Consider the following 25907-nt stretch of genomic DNA (forward strand, 5'->3'; position numbering starts at 1 on the left):
GATCCGACCATTAAATTTTGGTATCAAGTTAATTGCGGCGGAGATCTATATGACAGTCGTGTGACCGACGTCAGCTGTATGAATTCGACAGAGTACCAGAGGAGGTTAGTTCACTAGATGACGAGAGAGAGACACATTATTGAACGAATTTTTACAGGAAGCGCTTCCTAAATTCGAGTCCTTTGCTCGGGAGGAAAAAAACAACTTTGGTGGGAGTGCCATCAAATTCAAACTCAGAAAGAACGAACCGATAAAAACAACGATACTATCCTAGAAATCCGGCGATGCAACAGAATCATTAAACGAGGAAGTTTGATAAGATTTTACAAGATGGAGTTATAGAAACCATCGTCGAGACCGTGGAGTTCTCCGATTGTGCTCGTGAAAGAAACCCAGTTGGAAATAGAGTTTCTGCATAGATTTTTAGGAAATTTTAAATGGGGTCAGCGAGAAAGACGCGTACCCGTTGCCCCAAATAAATTCGATTTTGGAGAAATTAAGAGAAGTCTCCTTCATCTCTACCATCGATTTGAAAACAAAGGATATTGGCAGGTACCCCTTGCGCAAGAAAGCAAACCTCCTCACTGCTTTTCACCCGTAATGGCAAGGGCCTGCTGTACCATTTTTGGGTTAATGCCGTTTGGTCAGTGCATTCTGCTGGAGCAACGTTCCAAACGATTACTAGACCAAATTATTAGGTCCTGAGGCAAGCCCAAAAGCATTTGTCTTATTTAGATGGCCTATTTCTTGTCAGGTGAAGACGTTTGAAGAACAACTTAACGCTCCTCAAGGATGTCTTCAATATGCTACGAGGGCGCTGCGTCTGAAACCAAATGCAGGAAGAAAGAATATGTCAATTCTGCAAACGGGAGAATTAAAATATTTAGGCCACGTTGTAAATAAAGGACGGAATTCGTACAGGACCCAGAAAAGGTACGAGCCGATCCGAGGAGTTCCCCACTCCTACTTCAGTTCGGCTCATTGAGAAGCTTCCTAAGGACTCGCTTCTTGGTATAGAAGATTTGTGGAGAATTTCGCCAAATCAACTAGACCTTCTAACCAAACTTTTAAGAGAAAAGTGAAAAGGTGGGATTGGACGGACGAAACAAACAGAGTGCGTTTCTCGAGCTTAAAAGATAAGCTTTTCCGCTACACCAAATACTAGCGAGTCCCGGATTTTCAAACAAACGTTTTGGCTAGAAAGTAGATGCTTCGAATGATGGGACTGGGTGCAGCATTGACTCAGAAATTCTATAAGAGATGAACGCGTTATAGGCATTTGCTAGCCGATTGTTGACCCGACTGTGTGTGGAAAAAGTTCACCGTTACCGAAACGGAATGTTTTGGCGTTAGTATGGGCGGTGTAGTAAGAGAATTTAGGCCATATCTGGAGGGGTACCAAATTTATCGCTGTTAACGATCATCAGGGCTCTTAAATGGCTGATGAATATTCAGCAGCCGACGGGACGACTAGCTCGGTGGGATGTTAGAATCTTTCAGCCAGAAACGATTTTGAGATTCATTACTGGATGGGTACACTAAACAGAGTGGCAGATGCTCCTGTCTTCGCTTACCCCGTAGAAGGTGCAAACAGCGCGCTGTTATGCTCGTGCGCAGAAATTTTTGGAAAAGGAATCGGACTTCTCTTAACTTAAAGCGAGATTGGTACACACAAGATGTTCATTAGGAGTTACCTCCAAGCCCGACACGTGCCGAAATTTATGGATTGCCGGAGGGAAACATTATGAAGTATACGCCCCGAGGAAGGGCGAATAGGTTCGACGACTCTCTAAATTGGAGGAAACTGTTGTGTGCCAAAAGACAAGCGAGGAAGCTGTGTTGAATGAAAATCACGATCGCGAAACGGCCGGCCATCCCGGAATAAGAAAAACGGCATAGCGAAGTCCAAGAGAGGTTATTATTGGCGGGGATTTGCTCACAGATGTGAAGAAATATCTGTTAGAAGATGTCAGTCTTGTCAGGCGCACAAGTTGAACAACCGGAATACCAGCTAGGAAAAGATGTAACTTTCGGAGACCAAACTGGGTTCCATGGGATAAAGGTCACAGCCGTATATTAATAGGGACCCTAGCCGCGTTCACGAAGAGGTGCGAGGTTTATCCTAGTCGTACAGGATATCTGGGAATGGGTAGAAGCTTGTGTTCGGTAAAATCAGTGACCGCGGGAATGTGGTGAATGCATTTCAAAATTTGGTTGCTCTTTTTCGGATACGGCGCCACAGAGGTCACCTTCACTGATAATGGATCGCAGTTTTCACGGCCAAGGCTATGGTCGTAATTTACTGGAGAGTTGGGGAATCGAAACATCAACTGGACAGCACCCTACAACGCCTCAAGAGAATCCGGTGAGGAGCGGGGCGAATTCGAGTCCTAAGGCCGATGATCGACACAAAGTAACGTCCAAGAAGATCAACGGCTTTGGGACAATACACTTGAACGAATTCGAGGTACGCCATGAACACCGCCCGTACATGATTTCTAACGGGATTTTACTCCAGCGTTTATTAAATTTTAAACTGGGAATTGCGGGTTACCGAATGCAATCCATGGCCCTCTAGAGGTACAGAATGGGCACAAACTGACTCCGAGTCTCATGTGGACAGATTACGAACCGGAAAAGATTTGTAGCTCTTTCGCGATAACTGTCACACGCAATGCCATTCGAATTTTAGAAAGGAGCGAGTCGATCTCAAGCAAATTATTACAACCTAAGGCCTGGGGGAGGAGAGGAAAACTTCCGGTTTTGGGGAGTTGGTGTGGGTGAAACAAACACCTTCTCTCGTCCGGGATTACACTCTTTCGCCTCGAAGTTAGCGGGAAATACGAGGGGCCTTATAAAATTGGTAGATAGGTTCGGATCTAAACATCTATAAACTCTGTGGTCGAAAAAAGAATGTGCTAACGAGCTCACGTCAAAGACTTTAAAAAATGTATGTCGACTAAGGGAAAACACGTCTATTCTGGATGAATAAGCCGGATGTTGCAGCTCCTATGGGTAAGTAGTTGGCTTGTAACTTCGCACGTTATTAGATTAAGGGTGTCTAGTTTTAGTTTTGTGATTCCTGCATGTGGTTGAACTCTTGCTTTGGGTTGCAGGTTTGCACGCTAAGCTGACACTATCCCCTGCTATTTTGCATTTGTGAGTTTTTGTCTGCTTGAGTGGTTTACCTTGTGGCTTTGCACGGTAGTCTAGAGCTTGGCTTGTTGTGTCTGGGGGTTTTTGTTCCCACAGTTTGAAACAAAATAAGGAAGATGGCACGAGTCGTAGAGGACAAAACAGGTCCGTTTGCTGCAATGCGATTCCGAGCGGTCTTTTTCCTGGACAGCTGCTAAAACGGCGAGGTTACATTTGTCGGCGTAATCTGCGGCTTCTGGAGAGACGGAATGCTATGGATCATAACCTGCCAAATGTCCTCGCACTAGATTCCTACTTCTTCACGGTGCTGAAGAGATCCGGCCTCGAAGCGAGCCGCGGGGTCACCATCGCGACCAGGACTTGTGGGATTATGAGGAAAATCCTCGTCCCCGTACATGAGGAGTTGGCGGACGTCGGCCACTGGTTAGGCTTCTCGTTAGTAGAGCCACGGAAGGGAACCATCAGCGCATAACGACTCCTAAAAGGAAGAAACACAAGCCGGCGATGGGATCTTCTGCAGCGGGAATACTGAAGAAGGAGGCAGTGATGCGGGCCAAGACCGGACGGACCCGGGAGTTGGTTGCCTCTAACGGGTGTGGATGCGGGAGTTGTCCTTTCACAGGACAAACTTGTGGACTGCGGGGTTTTCCTCTTATGCTATCGCCGGAGCCATCTGCGGGGGACGGGAAGGGCTAAGGAATTGCGACGCTAGATGGCCGAGAGTTCAGGCGGCAGATGGGCGAAAGAACTTTGGGAGGATTCGGTGACCGAGAACAAGAGCAGCCAGCCGGAATTGTTTCCGGGGGAGGTAACCGGACTGGTCTTCGAAGATCTGAGCCAAAAGAGTTAGACCAGCTAACTGACCCCAAACGAAGTGCTCACTTTATACTTCCGGCCGAGGACGAAAACACCAGAAGAGAATCGGTGTCCTGCAGGGAGGAGGGTTGGACGCGATAAAACCAACGGAAGGTGCCGCGGGAACGATCCTCGGGGACACATTGGAGGTTGACAAGTGTATGTCTCCCAAACCCACACTACTAGAGCTGGCCAGGACTGTCACCTATGGGACGAGGGTGACGTCCTCTCTTTGTCGCCCGGGTGGAGCATGGGCAGCTCGATTGAAGGTGATCCCGGACCCCGAGGAAGAGGTAATTCCTTTCGAGTAGCCCCGTCGGGTGAAATCCAGCCCAGAGGAGACGGCAACGCAGGAAGGAAAGATGGGCGACCTCAGAGCGTCCTCACTGCACCAAACCAAAGAGGACCCGTGGCAAACGCGTACCATTGAAGGTCCAGATTAACCGGGGGACGAACGAGTGGAAGAGGATAAATGTCGGAAATTGGGCATTCAGTCTTCCCAAAGAAAAAATAATGGAAAGAGAAGGCAGTTTAAGAAGAATTTGATTATTTTGTTTTCTCCTACGGGGCGTAGAGGAATTTAGTAATTCGAAGAACGAAGTGTACACTTTTAGTTTGACTTATTTCTTTTTATGTTGAGTTTTTGTGAAAAGTAAGTTTATTTTGATTTGTTAATCCGACTTCAGAGTCTTTTTTTTAGTTTTTATTCTTCTCCACGAAGTAAGTGGGGGGTGTAAGGGGATCAATTTTATACCCCGTTTTTTTTGTTTCTTAAATGATGAAAACGTTTATTTTGACAAGTAGGTGCGTCGATTTATTTTTTTTCGTCTGATAGTTCGTGCCGTCGTCATTCCAGTTAGAAGGAGTCGATTTGAGGTTAGGGGACCTCTCTACTCGGGGCAGTACAGTTAGCCGGAGCTCCGATGTGACCGCATGCAGCGTCTTAGGCGGACGACTGACGAAAAACGCGTCTTGCGACATTGACCGGCTGGGTCGGCCCCCTACGTATAACAGCCGATCCGACAAGGGACGGAAAGGTTTTTGCTTGCTAAGTCGTGAGGTGTGGAGTTGAAGGCCAATTCGAGGAAGAAGAGTTTTCGCTTCGCGGGGACGTCGGTTTATGAAAGTCTGAAGTTCGAAAGGTCGAAGGAAGGATACGAGAGCCCTGGTACAGAGAGAATACGCAAGTCGGGCGTTTATCGTCTTTTGGTGAGTCACCCCCCCCGAAAATTGTAATCATTGAGGGAATTTAAAAACAGTACAAATATAGAAACTGTTGAATATAAAAACTTGTGCTGATTCGTTTAACCTTGAATTCTACGGAATCTGTAAAAAAATGTTATAATTCGGTGGCATTAGTATAGGTTATGTTCGTTTAGTGGGACAGTAGTTGTATCTATTAATATAGGCTCTATTACTTTTTCACTACCCTGTCTAGTTCTGCAAAACGCGTATTTTGGCATCCTATAAGCCGCGTAGGCTTATGTTATCATATTCCTATAAAATTAATTAATTCAGTGCGTAGGATAGGTTACAGCAGCTTATAGGTGTATTGCGGTTATTGCAGTAGCGTATCTATTCATTATAGGTTACACTACCCTTCACTACCTTTCCTAGATGTGTGCAAACGGCCATATTTTGCATCCTATAAGCCGCCGTAAGGCTTGTGAATCCTATTCCTAAATTGATAATTCGTGTGCGTAGGGATAAGTTAAAGACCAGCTTATAGGTTATCTCGTTTAGTGACAGTAGAGTATCTAATTAAATTATAGGTTATATTACATTTTCATACTATCCTAGTTTGCAAAACGCGTATTTTGCATTCCTATAAGCCGCGTATAGGCTTGTTATCCTATTCCTAAAATTAATAATTCTCGGGTGCGGGAGGATAGTGTATAAACAGGCAGCTTATAGGTTATTGGGCTTCGTGACAGTAGTGTGTCTATTCACTGTAGGTTCTACTACACCTTCACTACCTATCCTAGTTTGCAAAACGCGGATTTTGCATCCTATTAAGACGCGTGAGGCTTAGTTGTCCTATTCCTAAAATTTATAATTCGGTTGCATAAGATAAGGTTAGGTCGTATGTACTGTCGGTCAATGTACTTAGATAATACCATTATATAAACCTCTCTATAGACTCATGATAATATACTGTTTGCTTACTTTAATGTAGTCGTATGTAGGCCTAATAGCCTAAGCTCAAAGTTATTGGTTCAAAACGCCAGGATCAGGCTGGGAAACTTAATTTAGGCTATCTAGGTATTAGCCTTGTTTAACTGATATATTATTCATTGGACTTAATAAACCCTCTGAATTCTCAGCCCGGTTTCTAAATAATATTTGTTTGGTGCCCTGTAAATCGCCATAAGCTTTACCTTCCTACTTCGAAGAGTATGTTTCACAGTGAATGTTAGGTTGTAGGCTATAACAAAACATTGTAATGCTTTATTAGCATATTTGATACTAAGGGGCTTAAGAGGAAAATAGTACACACGAAAATACATGTATTATTGCTGAACTATGGATACTTTGTAGTTAAATAACTAGAATATATTTGCTTGAAGGGATTTAGCTGCTTCACAGAAGAGGGATATAACACAAGACCTTCCCTTAGACATTTTTGCCTTCAGTGCTTTAACTTATAAACTTATACGTATAACGTTAGTCTTGTTAGTATAGAGAAAGGAATCTGTTTGGTTTAACTATATTTAATATTTTCATTTTTGATACTATAAATGCTCCAAAACAGAACCTCAGTTTAACACAGTCACAACATACAAACTGAAGGAAGAAGAAACGAGCAGACGATACTGAGAACGGTTCGCGCCAAACGTCTGTGGAATAAAGATCTCGCGGACCACCGATATTAAAAATCTGTTTTTTCTCACGCCCAAATAATGGTCAAAATAGGTAGTCGTTACATTAGGAATTTTATATCTAAACGTCACATTTTAGAACGGATGCATTGACAGTTCTATTCGACATTTATTTACGTGAAATAGCGCGTAGACCATTGAAACTAGGAAAACTGTGATGATATCGTTATATTGAGGAGTGCGGATAACCTGAATTACGCTCTGAACTAGGTAGTCTGAGATTTTCTGTTCACTCACGTTTAACCTTGTTTATCATAGCGATCTCTACCAGCGAACGGTGGAGGGCGCGGGTAAGATAGCAATCGCTATATAAGTCGATATCACAACCCTGGAATAGGAACCCAGCACGACTTCAACTATCAGGGCAGACGATATAAAAAGCGATTTACCGAAAAACCTCACAATGTTTAGGTTGTGAGTAACAGCTGATCAGTTATTAAACACTTTTTATAGTCATATTTTCTTTGCAATGGTTGGCAATATTAGCTGATCAACAATTAAGGTTCATGAAGTAAGTAATATTTGAATAACCTTTATGGAGGTTTTTGTATTGTGGCGTTTGTGAAGATTGTCTTTTGTGAGGAATCCTGTGAGTATTTGGAAATTATTTTATACAAGTGGTATAAATTATTTTATTAAATATTTATTTTTAAAATATTTTATTAAATATTTTTATAAAAGTGTATGTAATTATCTTAGTAAATAATGGAAGATAATGTAAATGGTATGTTTTCGTTTGAAGAGTATCGGGACACGATACTGATTTACGGCAAAGTTAACAAGAATGGTTTAGCTGCAGTTCTAGGAATATCGTGTTACTTTGCCACATAGAAGAAACACCATGATCGCAAAACATTTGAAGCTGTGGAGAGACGACTTAGAGAAACTGGTAGCTTTATACCGAAGCGCAATAGATACTGGTCGTCAACGTAGCGCAAGGAACCTATAATAATGAACAAGCAATAATAAATGCTGTAGAATTATCACCAACCACAGGCACCAGATGATTATCACGTCAGGTTAAGATTTGCCAGACAAGCGTATGGCGGAAACTTCATGGAAGCACAGTTGTACCCTATTCCATATTAACACGTGTTTCAAGACTTATTACCGCAAGATCTTAATAAACGGAAGATGTTTTTCTGCGTGGTTAAGAAGAAGTAGTTTACGACTTCAGTATTTTCTTCGGCGTATTCTCGTTTATGATGAATCCTTGTTTTACTAGAAATGGAATGGTAAATTTTTTGTTAATACCAATACTTGGGCGTACGGACAACCCACATGAAACTGGCGGACGAGGCATTTTAAACATACATTTTCAGTCAATGTTAAGGTTTGGTGTTCTGGGTGATTATTTTATTGGTCCATTTTTTCTCCCTAATTCGACTTAATGGGAGTAGCGTACTTAAAATTTTTTAAGAACTAAACTGCCTCTACCCTCTTGGAAGATATTCCTGTTCATAACAGAATAAATGCATGGTTTATGCATTTATGCGACGGAGCACCTTCCACATTTTTCTAATGATGTGAGAAAACTATTTAAATGATACATACGGTAGACAATGGTTTGGTCGAAATGGGCCAGTAAAATGGCCACCACGTTCTCCTGACCTCACGACCAGCATTACTTTTCTTATGGGGTTGGATTGAAGTCAATTGTTTATTCAAAACGGATTCACACCAAAGAGGAGTTACGTAATTCGGCAATACAGAGGCGGCAGAAAGAAGAGAAGAAACTATCAAGAATGCTCCAATACGTTATGAAACGCGATAGAAAACGAGTGGATTCGTCGTGCGAAAACGTGCATTGCTCCAACGGCGTGAACCTTTGAGCAACTATTATAGGTGATTATTACAGTTTTATAAAGGTAAATACATTTTATGTTAATGTTCAGTCTAGAATAAATGATCAGCTGTTACTCACAACCTAAACATTAGTTAATATTTTATGCAGATAAGAATATGCATTTTTGTGCGTCTGTTTTATTTTTAAATAAAGCTAAATTTCAATACCTATTACTAATTTTTTCCCCAAGTAATTCACATGAATCTTTTCAGAATTAAATGTTCTACAAATCTGTTTAAGAAAAAAATGACCTTTATTTAACATTTATGGAAGTAATCTTACGTTAAACACAAAAATGTGTTATTTCTTTGCACCAATTCTTGTGTTTTACGTAAGATATCTCTGAAAGTATTGCATTTACAGCTCTGGGACGAATTTTAATAAATTTGTCAGCTATAAAAACATAAAAAACAATCGTATTTGTATCTTTGTAACTACCTTTACCATTTTTATACGGCCTGACTTCACCAAGGGTTCTGAAATCCGGGCGAAATCTTTCGCTAGGCGTAACTCGCTAACGAAGCGTTTCCGGGCACATGGTTATATGAACTTTTTTACTTGTTTTTAGCTATAGAATAAGCTCCCGAGAGATTGCCGTTTAGTTTTGAATCACCCTGTATAAAAGGTATAGTCCCCCCCCCCCCCCACCCCCCCCCCCCCCCACCCCCCCCCCCCCCCACCCCCCCCCCCCCCCACCCCCCCCCCCCCCCACCCCCCCCCCCCCCCACCCCAAAATACCTGTCAAAACGACTTTATATTTAACACATTAAATTGGTATTAAATGGCAATCAGCCCTTATTTAATTTCAATAAACATTGAATCGCAAAAAGTACTTGCTCCGCCGGGAGTCGAACCCGGATGCTCTTCAACTTGCCGGGTGAAATGTGCTAGCTACCATTAACACCACAGAAGCGCTTACTTTTTTCCGATTCAAATAAAAATTTATTTTGTATTTGGCCGTATCTTGTCAACATATGCGTTTTTAAAATTTAAGCAAACTAACATATGATCGGAAGAACGCAAATATCCTGTCAAACAGACTTTTATTTACATTAAATTGTATAAAATGGGGCAATAAGCCTTATTTAATTTCAATAAACATTGAATCGCTAAAAAGTACTTTGCTCCGCCGGGAGTCGAACCCGGATCTCTCATACATTTCGTCTAGAGAACCAAAACGCACAAGATCGTCAGAGTAATTCAACACTTTTTGACGTCTGAAGGAAAAAAAACCTCAATAAAACATAAAGTATCGCGTTTTCTGTCATATAAGCAATGATTTCAAATTTGTAGAATAGGTTGCTTTTGATTTAACGTAAATCGTTTTGAAAACGTTTAGATAGCTTTAACACTTTCAGACTTTTATAAAACACAAATTTATATATATATATATATAAAAAATGTTTTGAACAATGGAATACCGAAATACATTTCGTCTAGAGAACCAAAACGCACCAAGATCGTCAGAGTAATTCAACACTTTTTGACGTCTGAAGGAAAAAACCTCAATAAAACATAAAGTATCGCGTTTTCTGTCATATAAGCAATGATTTCAAATTTGTAGAATAGGTTGCTTTTGATTTACGTAAATCGTTTTGAAAACGTTTAGAGCGCTTTAACACTTTCAGACTTTTATAAAACACAAATTTATATAATATATATATATATATATATTATAAAATGTGTTGAACAATGGAATACCGAAATACATTTCGTCTAGAGAACCAAAACGCACAAGATCGTCCAGAGTAATTCAACACTTTTTGACGTCTGAAGGAAAAAACCTCAATAAAACATAAAGTATCGCGTTTTCTGTCATATAAAGCAATGATTTCAAATTTTGTAGAATAGGTTGCTTTTGATTTACGTAAATCGTTTTGAAAACGTTTAGATAGCTTTAACACTTTCAGACTTTTATAAAACACAAATTTATATAATATATATATATAATATAAAAAAATGTGTTGAACAATGGAATACCGAAATACATTTCGTCTAGAGAACCAAAACGCACAAGATCGTCAAGAGTAATTCAACACTCTTTGACGTCTGAAGGAAAAAACCTCAATAAAACATAAAGTATCGCGTTTTCTGTCATATAAGCAATGATTTCAAATTTGTAGAATAGGTTGCTTTTGATTAACGTAAATCGTTTTGAAAACGTTTAGAGCACTTTAACACTTTCAGACTTTTATAAAACACAAATTTATATAATATATCTATATATATATATATATATATATATATATATATAAAATGTGTTGAACAATGGAAATACCGAAATACATTTCGTCTAGAGAACCATAAACGCACAAGATCGTCAGAGTAATTTCAAATACTTTTTGACGTCTGAAGGAAAAAAACCTCAATAAAACATAAAGTATCGCGTTTTCTGTCATATAAGCAATGATTTCAAATTTGTAGAATAGGTTGCTTTTGATTTACGTAAATCTTTTTGAAAACGTTTAGATAGCTTTAACACTTTCAGACTTTTATAAAACACAAATTTATATATATATATATATATAAAATGTGTTGAACAATGGAATACCGAAATACATTTCGTCTAGAGAACCAAAACGCACAAGATCGTCAGAGTAATTCAATACTTTTTGACGTCTGAAGGAAAAAACCTCAATAAAACATAAAGTATCGCGTTTTCTGTCATATAAGCAATGATTTCAAATTTGTAGAATAGGTTGCTTTTGATTTAACGTAAATCTTTTTGAAAACGTTTTAGATAGCTTTAAACACTTTCAGACTTTTATAAAACATAAATTTATATATATATATATAATATATATATATATATATATATATATATATATATATATATATACAAATGTGTTGAACAATGGAATACCGAAATACATTTCGTCTAGAGAACCAAAAACGCACAAGATCGTCAGAGTAATTCAACACTTTTTTGACGTCTGAAGGAAAAAATCCTCAATAAAACATAAAGTATCGCGTTTTCTGTCATATAAGCCAATGATTTAAAATTTGTAGAATAGGTTGCTTTTGATTTACGTAAATCGTTTTTGAAAACGTTTAGATAGCTTTAACACTTTCAGACTTTTATAAAACACAAATTATATAATATATATATATATAACAAAAAAATGTGTTGAACAAATGGAATACCGAAATACATTTCGTCTAGAGAACCAAAACGCACAAGATCGTCAGAGTAATTCAACACTTTTTGACGTCTGAAGGAAAAAACCTCAATAAAACATAAAGTATCGCGTTTTTTCTGTCATATAAGCAATGATTTCAAATTTGTAGAATAGGTTGCTTTTGATTTACTTAAATCGTTTTGAAAACGTTTAGATAGCTTTAACACTTTCAGACTTTTATAAAACATAAATTTATATATAAATAATGTAATTTCGTTATTTATCAAGGTATAGTTTACGTGGAAACAATATAGAGAATTTTTCCACACTCTGAAGAAAATACACGATAGTTTGATTGGAACAAATGCGTCTATAGAATATTTTTAATAACGCATGACCAAATATGTAGTGTTCTATATCTAACATTTAATCAATTTATAAATTATAAGTTTAATTATATTATAGTTTTCAGGTTACAATACTTATCAGAAAAGTATGTAAAATAAATGTCACATTGTACTCTCCTTCTCCACGACACCACTTTTTTCTATCCTCCTCTTCTTTGAAAACACGTGCTTGGCAGTGAGGGCAGATATAACATACGAGTACAGTGTATTTATACAGGACGTGGATCCTCGTCACTGGCATACCGGTACCTTAATTAAAGGGATTAAAGCTCTTTGATCGTAGTAAAACTCAATCTCCCATGACTTGGGATCTGCTAAAGAACATATAATCACGATATATAGGAAGAAATATTATATACAGCCTTCAAAATTGTTTCTGAACTGATCATTTTCAATCTATTTATATAACTTATAGTTAATAGAATATTTAATTAAAATAAGACATCGCTCACAAAGTAATTGAATTATTAATATTTAAAAAACTAAATTAACGTTAACTAAATGAAAGGTATATAAAAATAGACAATGTGTAACAAGTCAAGTCACTAATATTAATAACGCAATTATCAGCAGTATTACTAAGCGATTAATGTTGTTGAAAATAAATATAAAGTAATGAAACGAATTATATTGTCTTCTTTTTACTCGTAATTACATTCAAATATATTTTCATGGGAGCATATAATATAAGAGAAGTCTTTCAAAAAGATGCCCAGAACTGTCCAAAATCCGAAACCTATTACCTATATTTTTTGTTTAACACCTGCTGAATCGTTCATGTATACATTCTGTTTTTACTTAAAATGTAAATACCTCATTATATTAAAATAGTTTAGTAAAATTCATCTAACACATTGTTGGGCCACTTCCAGACGCCACTGGCAACAAATTAAATCTAATATGATGGGTTAAATACTGAGCGTGCCTGAAATATTTAACGATAGAAAATAGCTTCCAGGGAAAATCAATGACAGGTAATGAAGTAGGAAATGCCTTTACCTCAGCGTATCATTTTAAATGGAATATTTAAAATACCTTCCCTTAAAAACTGAATCCTTATACCTCGCTAAAACTTAAGTGGAATTCCCTCAGCTCTTCATCAGCTGTGCATATTTTCATATTGATATTGAAAAGTAATTACTTATATCAGGGGCCTTGATGCTGGGGGCTCAGGGGTTAAGCGATTGGCGGCTTTGGTGTGGCGGTACTTAGGGCAATTGCATGCAAGTTGAATGAATGCGAGTGTGTGTCTTGCGATATTATTGTAAATTTGTATATAGTTACACTAATTATTGATGATTGTTTTTATTTTAAGATTCATCTTAATATATTAGTGTGTAAATAAATAGACTAAGTTTTAGTTATAAAATATATTCATATATATAGATATATATATATAATATATATATATATAATATATATATATGTTAGTTAATTTTTATGAGGTTAAGTGGTATAGAGAGACTTTTATAGTCCTAACTATCGCCTCTAATAAAGTCATTTTTCATTTCATTTCATTTCATTTTATATCATTCACTAGTCCGAGTTCTAATATGGCGATTACCAATAGAAAAATCAAGGGCTTAGACATATTAAATGTTTTTAATTGGTTTACTTTTACAGATTTGTAAACGATGGGTTCACTGGCAGTTAAATGGCATAGGTATTTTTTGTTTCAATATGGCTGACGAATAAATCAAAATTAATAAATTATTGTAAAATTAATTCTCTACCCTATTGAACAAAATACGTTTCTCTCCTTAAATTTATATAAATCCTTAATTTTTTAACTTAATAAGTACTAGTTTCTGCCTGCTTTAGCAAGTCAAAGTAATTTTCTTCTCATAGACTCTCAGAAGGACTAGAAATGCGATTATCTTAAATTTTATTTCGCAAGAAAATAATGCCCCTAAGCCGTAATTCAATTACATTTACATTATTTATACTTTCATTCTACCTTCTTGCAAAATCAGTATTTTAAATTGATATAATTCTTATAGCGGTGATCGAAAATATTTTTCAGTTTTTCCCTGAATTCAGAAGAGCTGTGATCCAAATATTGAAAAACATGACCAAATGAAAATCCTCTTGCACATCATTAAATGCTTAAGGACAGATTCAAACCGTTCAAAAGCATACCAGGGGAATTATGTAAATGAGATTGACCTTTATATTGTATTTCTCTTTCATCCACAACACTTCTGTTTGGCAGTACAGGAACAGTGACATGGGAGAGAATGTTCTTTAATCCATCGATCGGTGAATTTAATGAATAGAGCAGGGCATACTGGCGTGGTGGCCACGGTGCGACGCTTCAAAGGTCCTTGAATTGACAATGTCCTTGTCCTTTTGATGGAATCCACAGCAGGTGCTCGCAGGTCCCTAAAGTAATTAAAGTTCTGTTTAAGAAGCCTAATTGACGTGTATCTGATCTGAGACTATTCTACAAGTACTTATTTTAAATTGAGAGACCATAGTTTGTTGCGTAGCCCCAGTTTTCAACTTGAAATATCTGTTATTTTGACTGATTGAAAAGTCCAATAAGTTTTTCTTAATAAACGGGGAATACTAATTACTATTCTCAGGTCTTCCTCAATATGAAAAAAACCTGTTACACGATCGGATTTATATTGAAATTATGAAATATTTTTTATTTCAACAGTTTTTTGTTCAACTTGCACATTTAAAAAATGAACTTTACATACAAAAGATTTTGTATGGTGGTTTCACTCGGTATAATTAAGGTTTTCTTAGAGTTTTATGAAATTTTCTAAAACTGTTTATGAGAAAATACTTTTTTCTAAAAAACACACATGCAGGCAGGTAACTTAAAAAGATGAGTTATATAAGACAAACAATATCATATATTATTTGCTAATATTTACAACAGGGTACAGTATTGTAAATAGTTGCGAAACACCATGAACATTATGTATGATGAACAGTTGTGGCTACTGTCAATATTTTACTGTTTGGAAGTATGGTAAATTATAACGCAACAACGATGTAGCGTTATCTCGTAGCAAAGAGGAAGTAGCGATCCGGGTTACGACCCTTGCAGGCTACCTTGTCAATTTTGTGCAATATAGAAAGTGTAATTAAATGAATATAAACAATCCGGGATGCTATTATGGATGTTCTACAGATGGTGATATTCCACGAGGTGCGGGGGTTCTACACAGAGCCGTGGCAGGAGCAGCTGTACACCTCCTTCAGCTTCATGTGTATGTTCATCCTGCCACTAGTCATTCTAATATCATCGTACGTGTTCTACAGATGGTGATATTCCACGAGGTGCGGGGGTTCTACACAGAGCCGTGGCAGGAGCAGCTGTACACCTCCTTCAGCTTCATGTGTATGTTCATCCTGCCACTAGTCATTCTAATATCATCGTACGTGTTCTACAGATGGTGATATTCCACGAGGTGCGGGGGTTCTACACAGAGCCGTGGCAGGAGCAGCTGTACACCTCCTTCAGCTTCATGTGTATGTTCATCCTGCCACTAGTCATTCTAATATCATCGTACGTGTTCTACAGATGGTGATATTCCACGAGGTGCGGGGGGGTTCTACACAGAGCCGTGGCAGGAGCAGCTGTACACCTCCTTCAGCTTCATGTGTATGTTCATCCTGCCACTAGTCATTCTAATATCATCGTACGTGTTCTACAGATGGTGATATTCCACGAGGTGCGGGGGGTTTCTACACAGAGCCGTGGCAGGAGCAGCTGTACACCTCCTTCAGCTTCATGTGTATGTTCATCCTGCCACTAGTCATTCTAATATCATCGTACGTGTTCTACAGATGGTGATATTCCACGAGGTGCGGGGGTTCTACACAGAGCCGTGGCAGGAGCAGCTGTACACCTCCTTCAGCTTCATGTGTATGTTCATCCTGCCACTAGTCATTCTAATATCATCGTACGTGTTCTACAGATGGTGATATTCCACGAGGTGCGGGGGTTCTACACAGAGCCGTGGCAGGAGCAGCTGTACACCTCCTTCAGCTTCATGTGTATGTTCATCCTGCCACTAGTCATTCTAATATCATCGTACGTGTTCTACAGATGGTGATATTCCAACGAGGTGCAGGGGTTCTACACAGAGCCGTGGCAGGAGCAGCTGTACACCTCCTTCAGCTTCATGTGTATGTTCATCCTGCCACTAGTCATTCTAATATCATCGTACGTGTTCTACAGATGGTGATATTCCACGAGGTGCGGGGGTTCTACACAGAGCCGTGGCAGGAGCAGCTGTACACCTCCTTCAGCTTCATGTGTATGTTCATCCTGCCACTAGTCATTCTAATATCATCGTACGTGTTCTACAGATGGTGATATTCCACGAGGTGCGGGGGTTCTACACAGAGCCGTGGCAGGAGCAGCTGTACACCTCCTTCAGCTTCATGTGTATGTTCATCCTGCCACTAGTCAATCTAATATCATCGTACGTGTTCTACAGATGGTGATATTCCACGAGGTGCGGGGGTTCTACACAGAGCCGTGGCAGGAGCAGCTGTACACCTCCTTCAGCTTCATGTGTATGTTCATCCTGCCACTAGTCATTCTAATATCATCGTACGTGTTCTACAGATGGTGATATTCCACGAGGTGCGGGGGTTCTACACAGAGCCGTGGCAGGAGCAGCTGTACACCTCCTTCAGCTTCATGTGTATGTTCATCCTGCCACTAGTACTAATATCATCGTCATCGGTACGTGTTCTACAGATGGTGATATTCCACGAGGTGCGGGGTTCTACACAGAGCCGTGGCAGGAGCAGCTGTACACCTCCTTCAGCTTCATGTGTATGTTCATCCTGCCACTAGTCATTCTAATATCATCGTACGTGTTCTACAGATGGTGATATTCCACGAGGTGCGGGGGTTCTACACAGAGCCGTGGCAGGAGCAGCTGTACACCTCCTTCAGCTTCATGTGTATGTTCATCCTGCCACTAGTCATTCTAATATCATCGTACGTGTTCTACAGATGGTGATATTCCACGAGGTGCGGGGGTTCTACACAGAGCCGTGGCAGGAGCAGCTGTACACCTCCTTCAGCTTCATGTGTATGTTCATCCTGCCACTAGTCATTCTAATATCATCGTACGTGTTTCTACAGATGGTGATATTCCACGAGGTGCGGGGGGTTCTACACAGAGCCGTGGCAGGAGCAGCTGTACACCTCCTTCAGCTTCATGTGTATGTTCATCCTGCCACTAGTCATTCTAAATATCATCGTACGTGTTCTACAGATGGTGATATTCCACGAGGTGCGGGGGTTCTACACAGAGCCGTGGCAGGAGCAGCTGTACACCTCCTTCAGCTTCATGTGTATGTTCATCCTGCCACTAGTCATTCTAATATCATCGTACGTGTTCTACAGATGGTGATATTCCACGAGGTGCGGGGGTTCTACACAGAGCCGTGGCAGGAGCAGCTGTACACCTCCTTCAGCTTCATGTGTATGTTCATCCTGCCACTAGTCATTCTAATATCATCGTACGTGTTCTACAGATGGTGATATTCCACGAGGTGCGGGGTTCTACACAGAGCCGTGGCAGGAGCAGCTGTACACCTCCTTCAGCTTCATGTGTATGTTCATCCTGCCACTAGTCATTCTAATATCATCGTACGTGTTCTACAGATGGTGATATTTCCACGAGTGTGCGGGGGTTCTACACAGAGCCGTGGCAGGAGCAGCTGTACACCTCCTTCAGCTTCATGTGTATGTTCATCCTGCCACTAGTCCATTCTAATATCATCGTACGTGTTCTACAGATGGTGATATTCCACGAGGTGCGGGGGTTCTACACAGAGCCGTGGCAGGAGCAGCTGTACACCTCCTTCAGCTTCATGTGTATGTTCATCCTGCCACTAGTCATTCTAATATCATCGTACGTGTTCTACAGATGGTGATATTCCACGAGGTGCGGGGGTTCTACACAGAGCCGTGGCAGGAGCAGCTGTACACCTCCTTCAGCTTCATGTGTATGTTCATCCTGCCACTAGTCATTCTAATATCATCGTACGTGTTCTACAGATGGTGATATTCCACGAGGTGCGGGGGTTCTACACAGAGCCGTGGCAGGAGCAGCTGTACACCTCCTTCAGCTTCATGTGTATGTTCATCCTGCCACTAGTCATTCTAATATCATCGTACGTGTTCTACAGATGGTGATATTCCACGAGGTGCGGGGGTTCTACACAGAGCCGTGGCAGGAGCAGCTGTACACCTCCTTCAGCTTCATGTGTATGTTCATCCTGCCACTAGTCATTCTAATATCATCGTACGTGTTCTACAGATGGTGATATTCCACGAGGTGCGGGGGTTCTACACAGAGCCGTGGCAGGAGCAGCTGTACACCTCCTTCAGCTTCATGTGTATGTTCATCCTGCCACTAGTCATTCTAATATCATCGTACGTGTTCTACAGATGGTGATATTCCACGAGGTGCGGGGGTTCTACACAGAGACCGTGGCAGGAGCAGCTGTACACCTCCTTCAGCTTCATGTGTATGTTCATCCTGCCACTAGTCATTCTAATATCATCGTACGTGTTCTACAGATGGTGATATTCCACGAGGTGCGGGGGTTCTACACAGAGCCGTGGCAGGAGCAGCTGTACACCTCCTTCAGCTTCATGTGTATGTTCATCCTGCCACTAGTCATTCTAATATCATCGTACGTGTTCTACAGATGGTGATATTCCACGAGGTGCGGGGGTTCTACACAGAGCCGTGGCAGGAGCAGCTGTACACCTCCTTCAGCTTCATGTGTATGTTCATCCTGCCACTAGTCATTCTAATATCATCGTACGTGTTCTACAGATGGTGATATTCCACGAGGTGCGGGGGTTCTACACAGAGCCGTGGCAGGAGCAGCTGTACACCTCCTTCAGCTTCATGTGTATGTTCATCCTGCCACTAGTCATTCTAATATCATCGTACGTGTTCTACAGATGGTGATATTCCACGAGGTGCGGGGGTTCTACACAGAGCCGTGGCAGGAGCAGCTGTACACCTCCTTCAGCTTCATGTGTATGTTCATCCTGCCACTAGTCATTCTAATATCATCACGTGTTCTACATCGTACGTGCGATATTCCACGAGGTGCGGGGGTTCTACACAGAGCCGTGGCAGGAGCAGCTGTACACCTCCTTCAGCTTCATGTGTATGTTCATCCTGCCACTAGTCATTCTAATATCATCGTACGTGTTCTACAGATGGTGATATTCCACGAGGTGCGGGGGTTCTACACAGAGCCGTGGCAGGAGCAGCTGTACACCTCCTTCAGCTTCATGTGTATGTTCATCCTGCCACTAGTCATTCTAATATCATCGTACGTGTTCTACAGATGGTGATATTCCACGAGGTGCGGGGGTTCTACACAGAGCCGTGGCAGGAGCAGCTGTACACCTCCTTCAGCTTCATGTGTATGTTCATCCTGCCACTAGTCATTCTAATATCATCGTACGTGTTCTACAGATGGTGATATTCCACGAGGTGCGGGGGTTCTACACAGAGCCGTGGCAGGAGCAGCTGTACACCTCCTTCAGCTTCATGTGTATGTTCATCCTGCCACTAGTCATTCTAATATCATCGTACGTGTTCTACAGATGGTGATATTCCACGAGGTGCGGGGGTTCTACACAGAGCCGTGGCAGGAGCAGCTGTACACCTCCTTCAGCTTCATGTGGTATGTTCATCCTGCCACTAGTCATTCTAATATCATCGTACGTGTTCTACAGATGGTGATATTCCACGAGGTGCGGGGGTTCTACACAGAGCCGTGGCAGGAGCAGCTGTACACCTCCTTCAGCTTCATGTGTATGTTCATCCTGCCACTAGTCATTCTAATATCATCGTACGTGTTCTACAGATGGTGATATTCCACGAGGTGGGGGGGCCGTTCTACGAGGAGTTCTACCAGTGCGTCACGTACGGGTTCTACACAGAGCCGTGGCAGGAGCAGCTGTACACCTCCTTCAGCTTCATGTGTATGTTCATCCTGCCACTAGTCATTCTAATATCATCGTACGTGTTTCTACAGATGGTGATATTTCACGAGGTGCGGGGGCCGTTCTACGAGGAGTTCTACCAGTGCGTCACGTACGGGTTCTACACAGAGCCGTGGCAGGAGCAGCTGTTACACCTCTTTCAGCTTCATGTGTATGTTCATCCTGCCACTAGTCATACTGATATCGACGTACGTGTCGACTATCATCACTATATCACGTGAGTACCCCACTGTGGCAGCGGAAACGTATCGAATATCAACTCCTTCTTTGTGTATTTTAGTTGCGTTTTGAAATCTGATACTCCCCTGTAATGGATACTTGATGATTATCAATGACTCAGTTTGCGTTCAGTCGCTTTTATTCACGAAACCTATTTTGAATCTTTATCACAGAATCATAGTTTGAGTCAATGTGAACATTAGAAATCTTAAAGAACAGTTTTAACTTTTAATAATTAGTAACAGTTAACAAATGGTTAAGTTTGTCAATTTAACGTTCCAGAGAGCGACAAAACGTTCCAGCTGGAAGCTGCAGAGAACTCGACCCGCAAGTACGACATCAACAGGCGGCGACTGATACATCGCGCCAAGGTCAAGTCCTTCCGTATCAGCGTAGTGATAGTGGCCGCCTTCATCGTGTGGTGGACGCCCTACTACAGCATGATGATCATCTTCATGTTCCTCAACCCAGACAAACATGTCAGTATATACGTTTAATGTTTTATAATCGTTGACTAACTAAAGGTACTTGGCGTGCAAAAGCAAGTTACGGCGGAGCAAGTACTTGTGGATTCAATGTTCTTTGAAAATTAAATTAGGCTATTGTAATCTACAGTATAAAACAGATTAATGTTATATACGGGGAGTTCACAAAATGATGTCACAAACTTCTGTGGATGATATCATTTCAAACAAACATTGTCATATAAACATAGGTCAAGAAATGTCTCGTTTAAAACCGCTAGCCTCCCTTCTGTATGTAGAAATTATGATTCTAAATAACTGACACGCCTTAACTGTGACTTGTTTGTAGCTCCCAGCTAGTACAAGCGTATCTTTAAAGTGGTCTTGCTCGCTTATGCATTGGCGGATTTCATTAAAACAAGTACCGTTTGAATTTTAATTAAATTGCTCAATTAGTTCTTATCTGGTGTATATTTTAGAACTATATTGGTTTTTTAGTTATTTGGCTTTTAAAAAATTTCAACAGACGTAATTTTGTTAGAATTAAAAATATAACACAATTTTTTTCTAATTTTCTCTTATGTATTCAAACCTATGCGCTAAATTTGGTTTCTTTAGCTTAACTAGTTTTAGGGTTAATATTTTTGTTTAAAAAATAAAAACGGCGGCTAAACGAGACATTTCTCGACTTATGCCTATATGACATTGTTTGCTTGAAGTGATGAGTAATATCAACCACAGGAGTTTTTGACATGCTTTTCTGAACTCCAGGGAGTTCACAGGTGCATATATATCTTAATTGTAGTGTATTGTATTTTTATTAAATGAGTATTTAAATTGCAAGTATTTTTATAGCAGGTGTATAAAAATTCGCTTTTTTATAAAAGTATTAACATTTAACAAATGAAATTGTTCTTGTTGGATTTAAGTTTAATACCTATCTACTAATATATATCTATATTGAACTTATCTCGGTCTCTTACTACAAGTTCAATGATAAAACCATAGTATAATACTCGAATAAAACAAAAATATACTCGAATTAATTAAAAGAATATTTAGAAAGTGTATCTTTAAATTTTGTAATTGTAATGTTTGGAGTCCAGAGTTAATGCGTCAATCCGCTTATGAAACTTGTAGCACACACTAAAAAATTTGAACTATTTAAATAGAAAAAAATAATTAAAGAACTGAGAAGGTACCGGTACTCTTTATTTTTAACCAGACGAATTTCTTCAACTCAATTAAAACAATTTTTAGTAACACAATTAATAAAAGTGTTGTAGATAGTAACTTAAAGGGTGTGAAGGAAAATTTTAAATTGTTATTTTAGGATAAAGCAACTTTTAAACCATTGTAAAAAGTTGGCATAAAATTTTAAAACTATTTATTTCATCACATAGATTAATTTTATTGGAAATTATATGACAGTTGATTGTAATTAACTATGCAAGCCAATTTTGAATAAACCAGTAACTTTCGGTAGTAATTATATTCCACCAAAAATGTAATTTGTGATATCGGAAAGTGAACGACTAGTTGCATTGAATATTTAAATGCATCATCCATTTATGCCACTATGTCACAGAATAAGCCATTAGAGTTCACTTGAATAAAATAGTTAGTTACTAATGCATTGATAAGGTAAGTTTCATTATTAAAAGCAACGTGACTTGATAACTCAACTCTGGAAAATAAAAGCTATTACAGGTTCTCAAATTACCATTTTCCGTAAATACTTTTTAACGGACTGAGACATTTAACAACGGGTTTTATCGTCGAACTCAAAATAAAAACAATTAAGTTATTACTAAATTCGACGAATTCGTTTCTTAAACGATAAACTTAGATCCAAGATGGTGGCTCAAAAATAGTGAAAATGCCACTATTAAAGTAATTAAGTAATTAAAATTAAAGTAAAATTTCTATTTTAACGAATACTAAACATTTACACTTTCTTATATTCCATACGTTATGGAAACGCTTATGTTTGGATGGAAACAGAGATAACATGGTGTATTAAAACAATTCCATAAGTCTAGTGTGGAAAGATCTGGGAACTAAGGAATGTCCTAGGCTCTTCTTCATCTTCCTGACTAGGAAACCATCGTAAAGGTTCTGATATTATAGTGTGTTTATATCGTCCTGTATATATGTTCCGGAACCTTTCATCACACCTCAGTTTGGACTTTACCTCCGAATGTTTCAGCTAAGTGAAGAACTTCAGAAGGCGATTTTCTTCTTCGGAATGTCCAACAGTCTGGTGAATCCGGTCATATATGGAGCTTTCCACCTGTGGAGGCCGAAGAGGAAAAAACACGGGAGTTACAGGTAAACACTTGCAGTTTAATTGTTAAACAGAAGTTATCCTTGAACTGTATGTCCGAAACGGTATAGGCCTACCACTTAGACGAGTAGTTGAGAGGTGTGCAGGTTCTAACAAATTGCGGGAAGCTGAATTTGTTTGAACCTGAATTTTGTTTGATTTGTTTGCAAGCTGAATTACAGTCGATTGCATCTACCTCGACTTTTCCAAAGCATTCGACAGGATCAACCACGATCTTCTTGTCGCAAAACTTAGGGCCTATGGTGTGTCTGGGTCTGTCTTGAAATGGATTTCTAGTTATCTTCGTGGGTGTACTATGATTGTGAAATTCGCCAGTTCCCTCTCTAGCACTTTTTCAGTTACCTCTGGTGTTCCGCAGGGATCACATGTAGCTCCTTTCTTATTCAATGTATTTATTAATGACATCGGCAAAGCAATTTCAACCAAATATCTAATGTTCGCAGACGATGTCAAATTATTTCTTGAAGTTTCGTGTTTGGAGGTCTGTGGACGCTTGCAGAGCACTTTGATATCTGTTGGATTGTGGTGTGAGCATAATGCAATGGATCTTAACACTCGCAAGAGTGTTATTCTCGCATACACTAGATCAAATACTCCTATCACCTTCAACTATCAGCTCAGTGGTAATGACCTGAGTAGGGTCAACAAATTAAAAGACCTTGGAGTAATGATGAACTCCACGCTTAGTCCTTGGGACGATGTCTTTCATGTGTGTAACAAAGCTAACTCGCTACTTGGATTCTTGTGTCGAACGTTCAAGCGATTTTCATTCTCCATTTACACTGGCCACTCTTTTCAAGTCCATAGTCAGACCGGTCCTGGAGTACTCTTCCGTTGTCTGGCGTCCTTACCAACTTGGACATATTGCCCTTCTTGAACAGCTGCAGATCAGACTTCTAAGCCTCATAGGGTTGCGTCTCGGATACCAGTACCTGGAGACGCCGGTTGATGCCCTTCGACCTTCCCTTGGACTCCCACTTCTGTCAACAAGAAGGAAGATTGCTGATGTGATGTCATTGCACAAGATTGTGAACGGCGCAATAGACTGTCCTGATCTTTTGACTCTGCTTGAGTTTCGTGCGCCTCGGGCAACACGTTCACAAGACATGTATTGCAGGCGTGACTCGCCCTCGCTCTACATCCAACACAGCGCCATTCCTCGGCTGATGAGGGAGGAATGTGAACTCTCTAGAAATGTGGACTTCTTTGGTTCATCCTTTCAGCCTTTCCGAAGGAGCGTACTCAAAATCATGTGTAGTGCTGATCCGTAGTTGAGCGAGACTTGATCATGGTTTAAATTGTTTGAGAAAAAATTTGCCTATTGGGTTCTTAAACTGTATTCAATTATCTGGCTATACTTGTTATAATTTCTGTTTATGTTATTTTTATTATCGTTAAATGTAGATTTATTGCTTTATTTATTGTTGAAACATTATAGTTTATTCTTGTTAAATATTGTTATGGTTTATTTCTATCTGTACCGCTGTTCATAGTTTATTTACCTTGTTATCTACCGTCTATAGTTATTCTCTTTGTTATTTCTGTGTATAGTCATTCTCCCTGTTAGGTACTGTCTTACGTAGCTTTTCCTCTGTTACGCTGTTACAAATAGTTTATTCCATGTTACTTTGCTAGGTATTTAAATTATGTCCAGGATTTTTTTAAATTTTTAACGTGAGGAAAATGTCTGAAATTATGATAAATTTGAACAAGTATGCTTAGTGTGAGAGTTATTATTCTATTTGTGTTGCAACTGACTTGCTTTATTATAGTGGGTATCACTTGGTAATATTATTATTTATATTTATAGTTTAGTAAGTATATTATTGCAGTATTTCCGGTCAGTTGTTTCTATATCTTGTATTGTCAGCTATGCCATCTTATTGTGTCAAATATGTTGTAAGAATTATAATGGTTTACCGTTGGAAATGAATAAATAAATAAAAATAAATAAATTTGCGGTACGTTGTTAGGGCATATTAGAGTAGCATTGGCCTACGGACTTCGTTCTGTACTTAGCTAAATAACTGCTCTATCACTTTTTAATGTGACTAACCCCGTGGGATGAGCATTTGAGCCAATATTCTAGCCAAAAGATTACTAAAATAGAAACTATACACTTTCTGGGGAAACGGCTATTTTTAAAAACCACACTTTACAAGTTATAAGCCAAAAAAGCAAAAAGTCCGAAAATATTTGTTTTTGGCCTTAGAAACTTAAGTTAAATGATTTCGATGCTATAAGTTTAGATAAATAATATTGTTTGGATGACCAAATGACATACCAAAAGTTGAGTTTCCTGCAATTTTATTACCTAGTTTTGGCTACAACAACAGACCTAACTCCTTCGCTCGTTGTTATGATATTTTAAGAATATGAAGAGTTAACAGTTACAGATTATGGACAAAACCAATAGGACTAAAACTGTTCCCACAGGAAAATATAATGTTTCTCCTACCAACCAAGCGGACGTTGGACGACTAACATGATAACGTAAATCTATACACTGAAAAGAAATTAAAAAAATTGAGAGCTCATACTTTAGCTACATGTTATAGGCTATATGAGATACTTACAGCCTAGTTCACAGTTTGAAAC

General features: G+C 39.4%; 1 protein-coding gene across 1 annotated transcript in view; it reads left to right on the forward strand.

The window, feature by feature from the left end:
• The window catches only part of LOC124366634 (gonadotropin-releasing hormone II receptor), an 83600-nt gene that overhangs the window by 49824 nt on the left and 7869 nt on the right, over window positions 1-25907 (forward strand). The window contains 4 exon segments of the mRNA XM_046823232.1: window positions 20141-20404; window positions 20406-20496; window positions 20781-20977; window positions 23172-23293. Coding sequence (XP_046679188.1) covers window positions 20141-20404; window positions 20406-20496; window positions 20781-20977; window positions 23172-23293 — 674 coding nt within the window.

The sequence above is a fragment of the Homalodisca vitripennis genome, chromosome 7 (genome assembly GCF_021130785.1).
Source record: "Homalodisca vitripennis isolate AUS2020 chromosome 7, UT_GWSS_2.1, whole genome shotgun sequence".
Lineage (NCBI taxonomy): Eukaryota > Metazoa > Arthropoda > Insecta > Hemiptera > Cicadellidae > Homalodisca > Homalodisca vitripennis.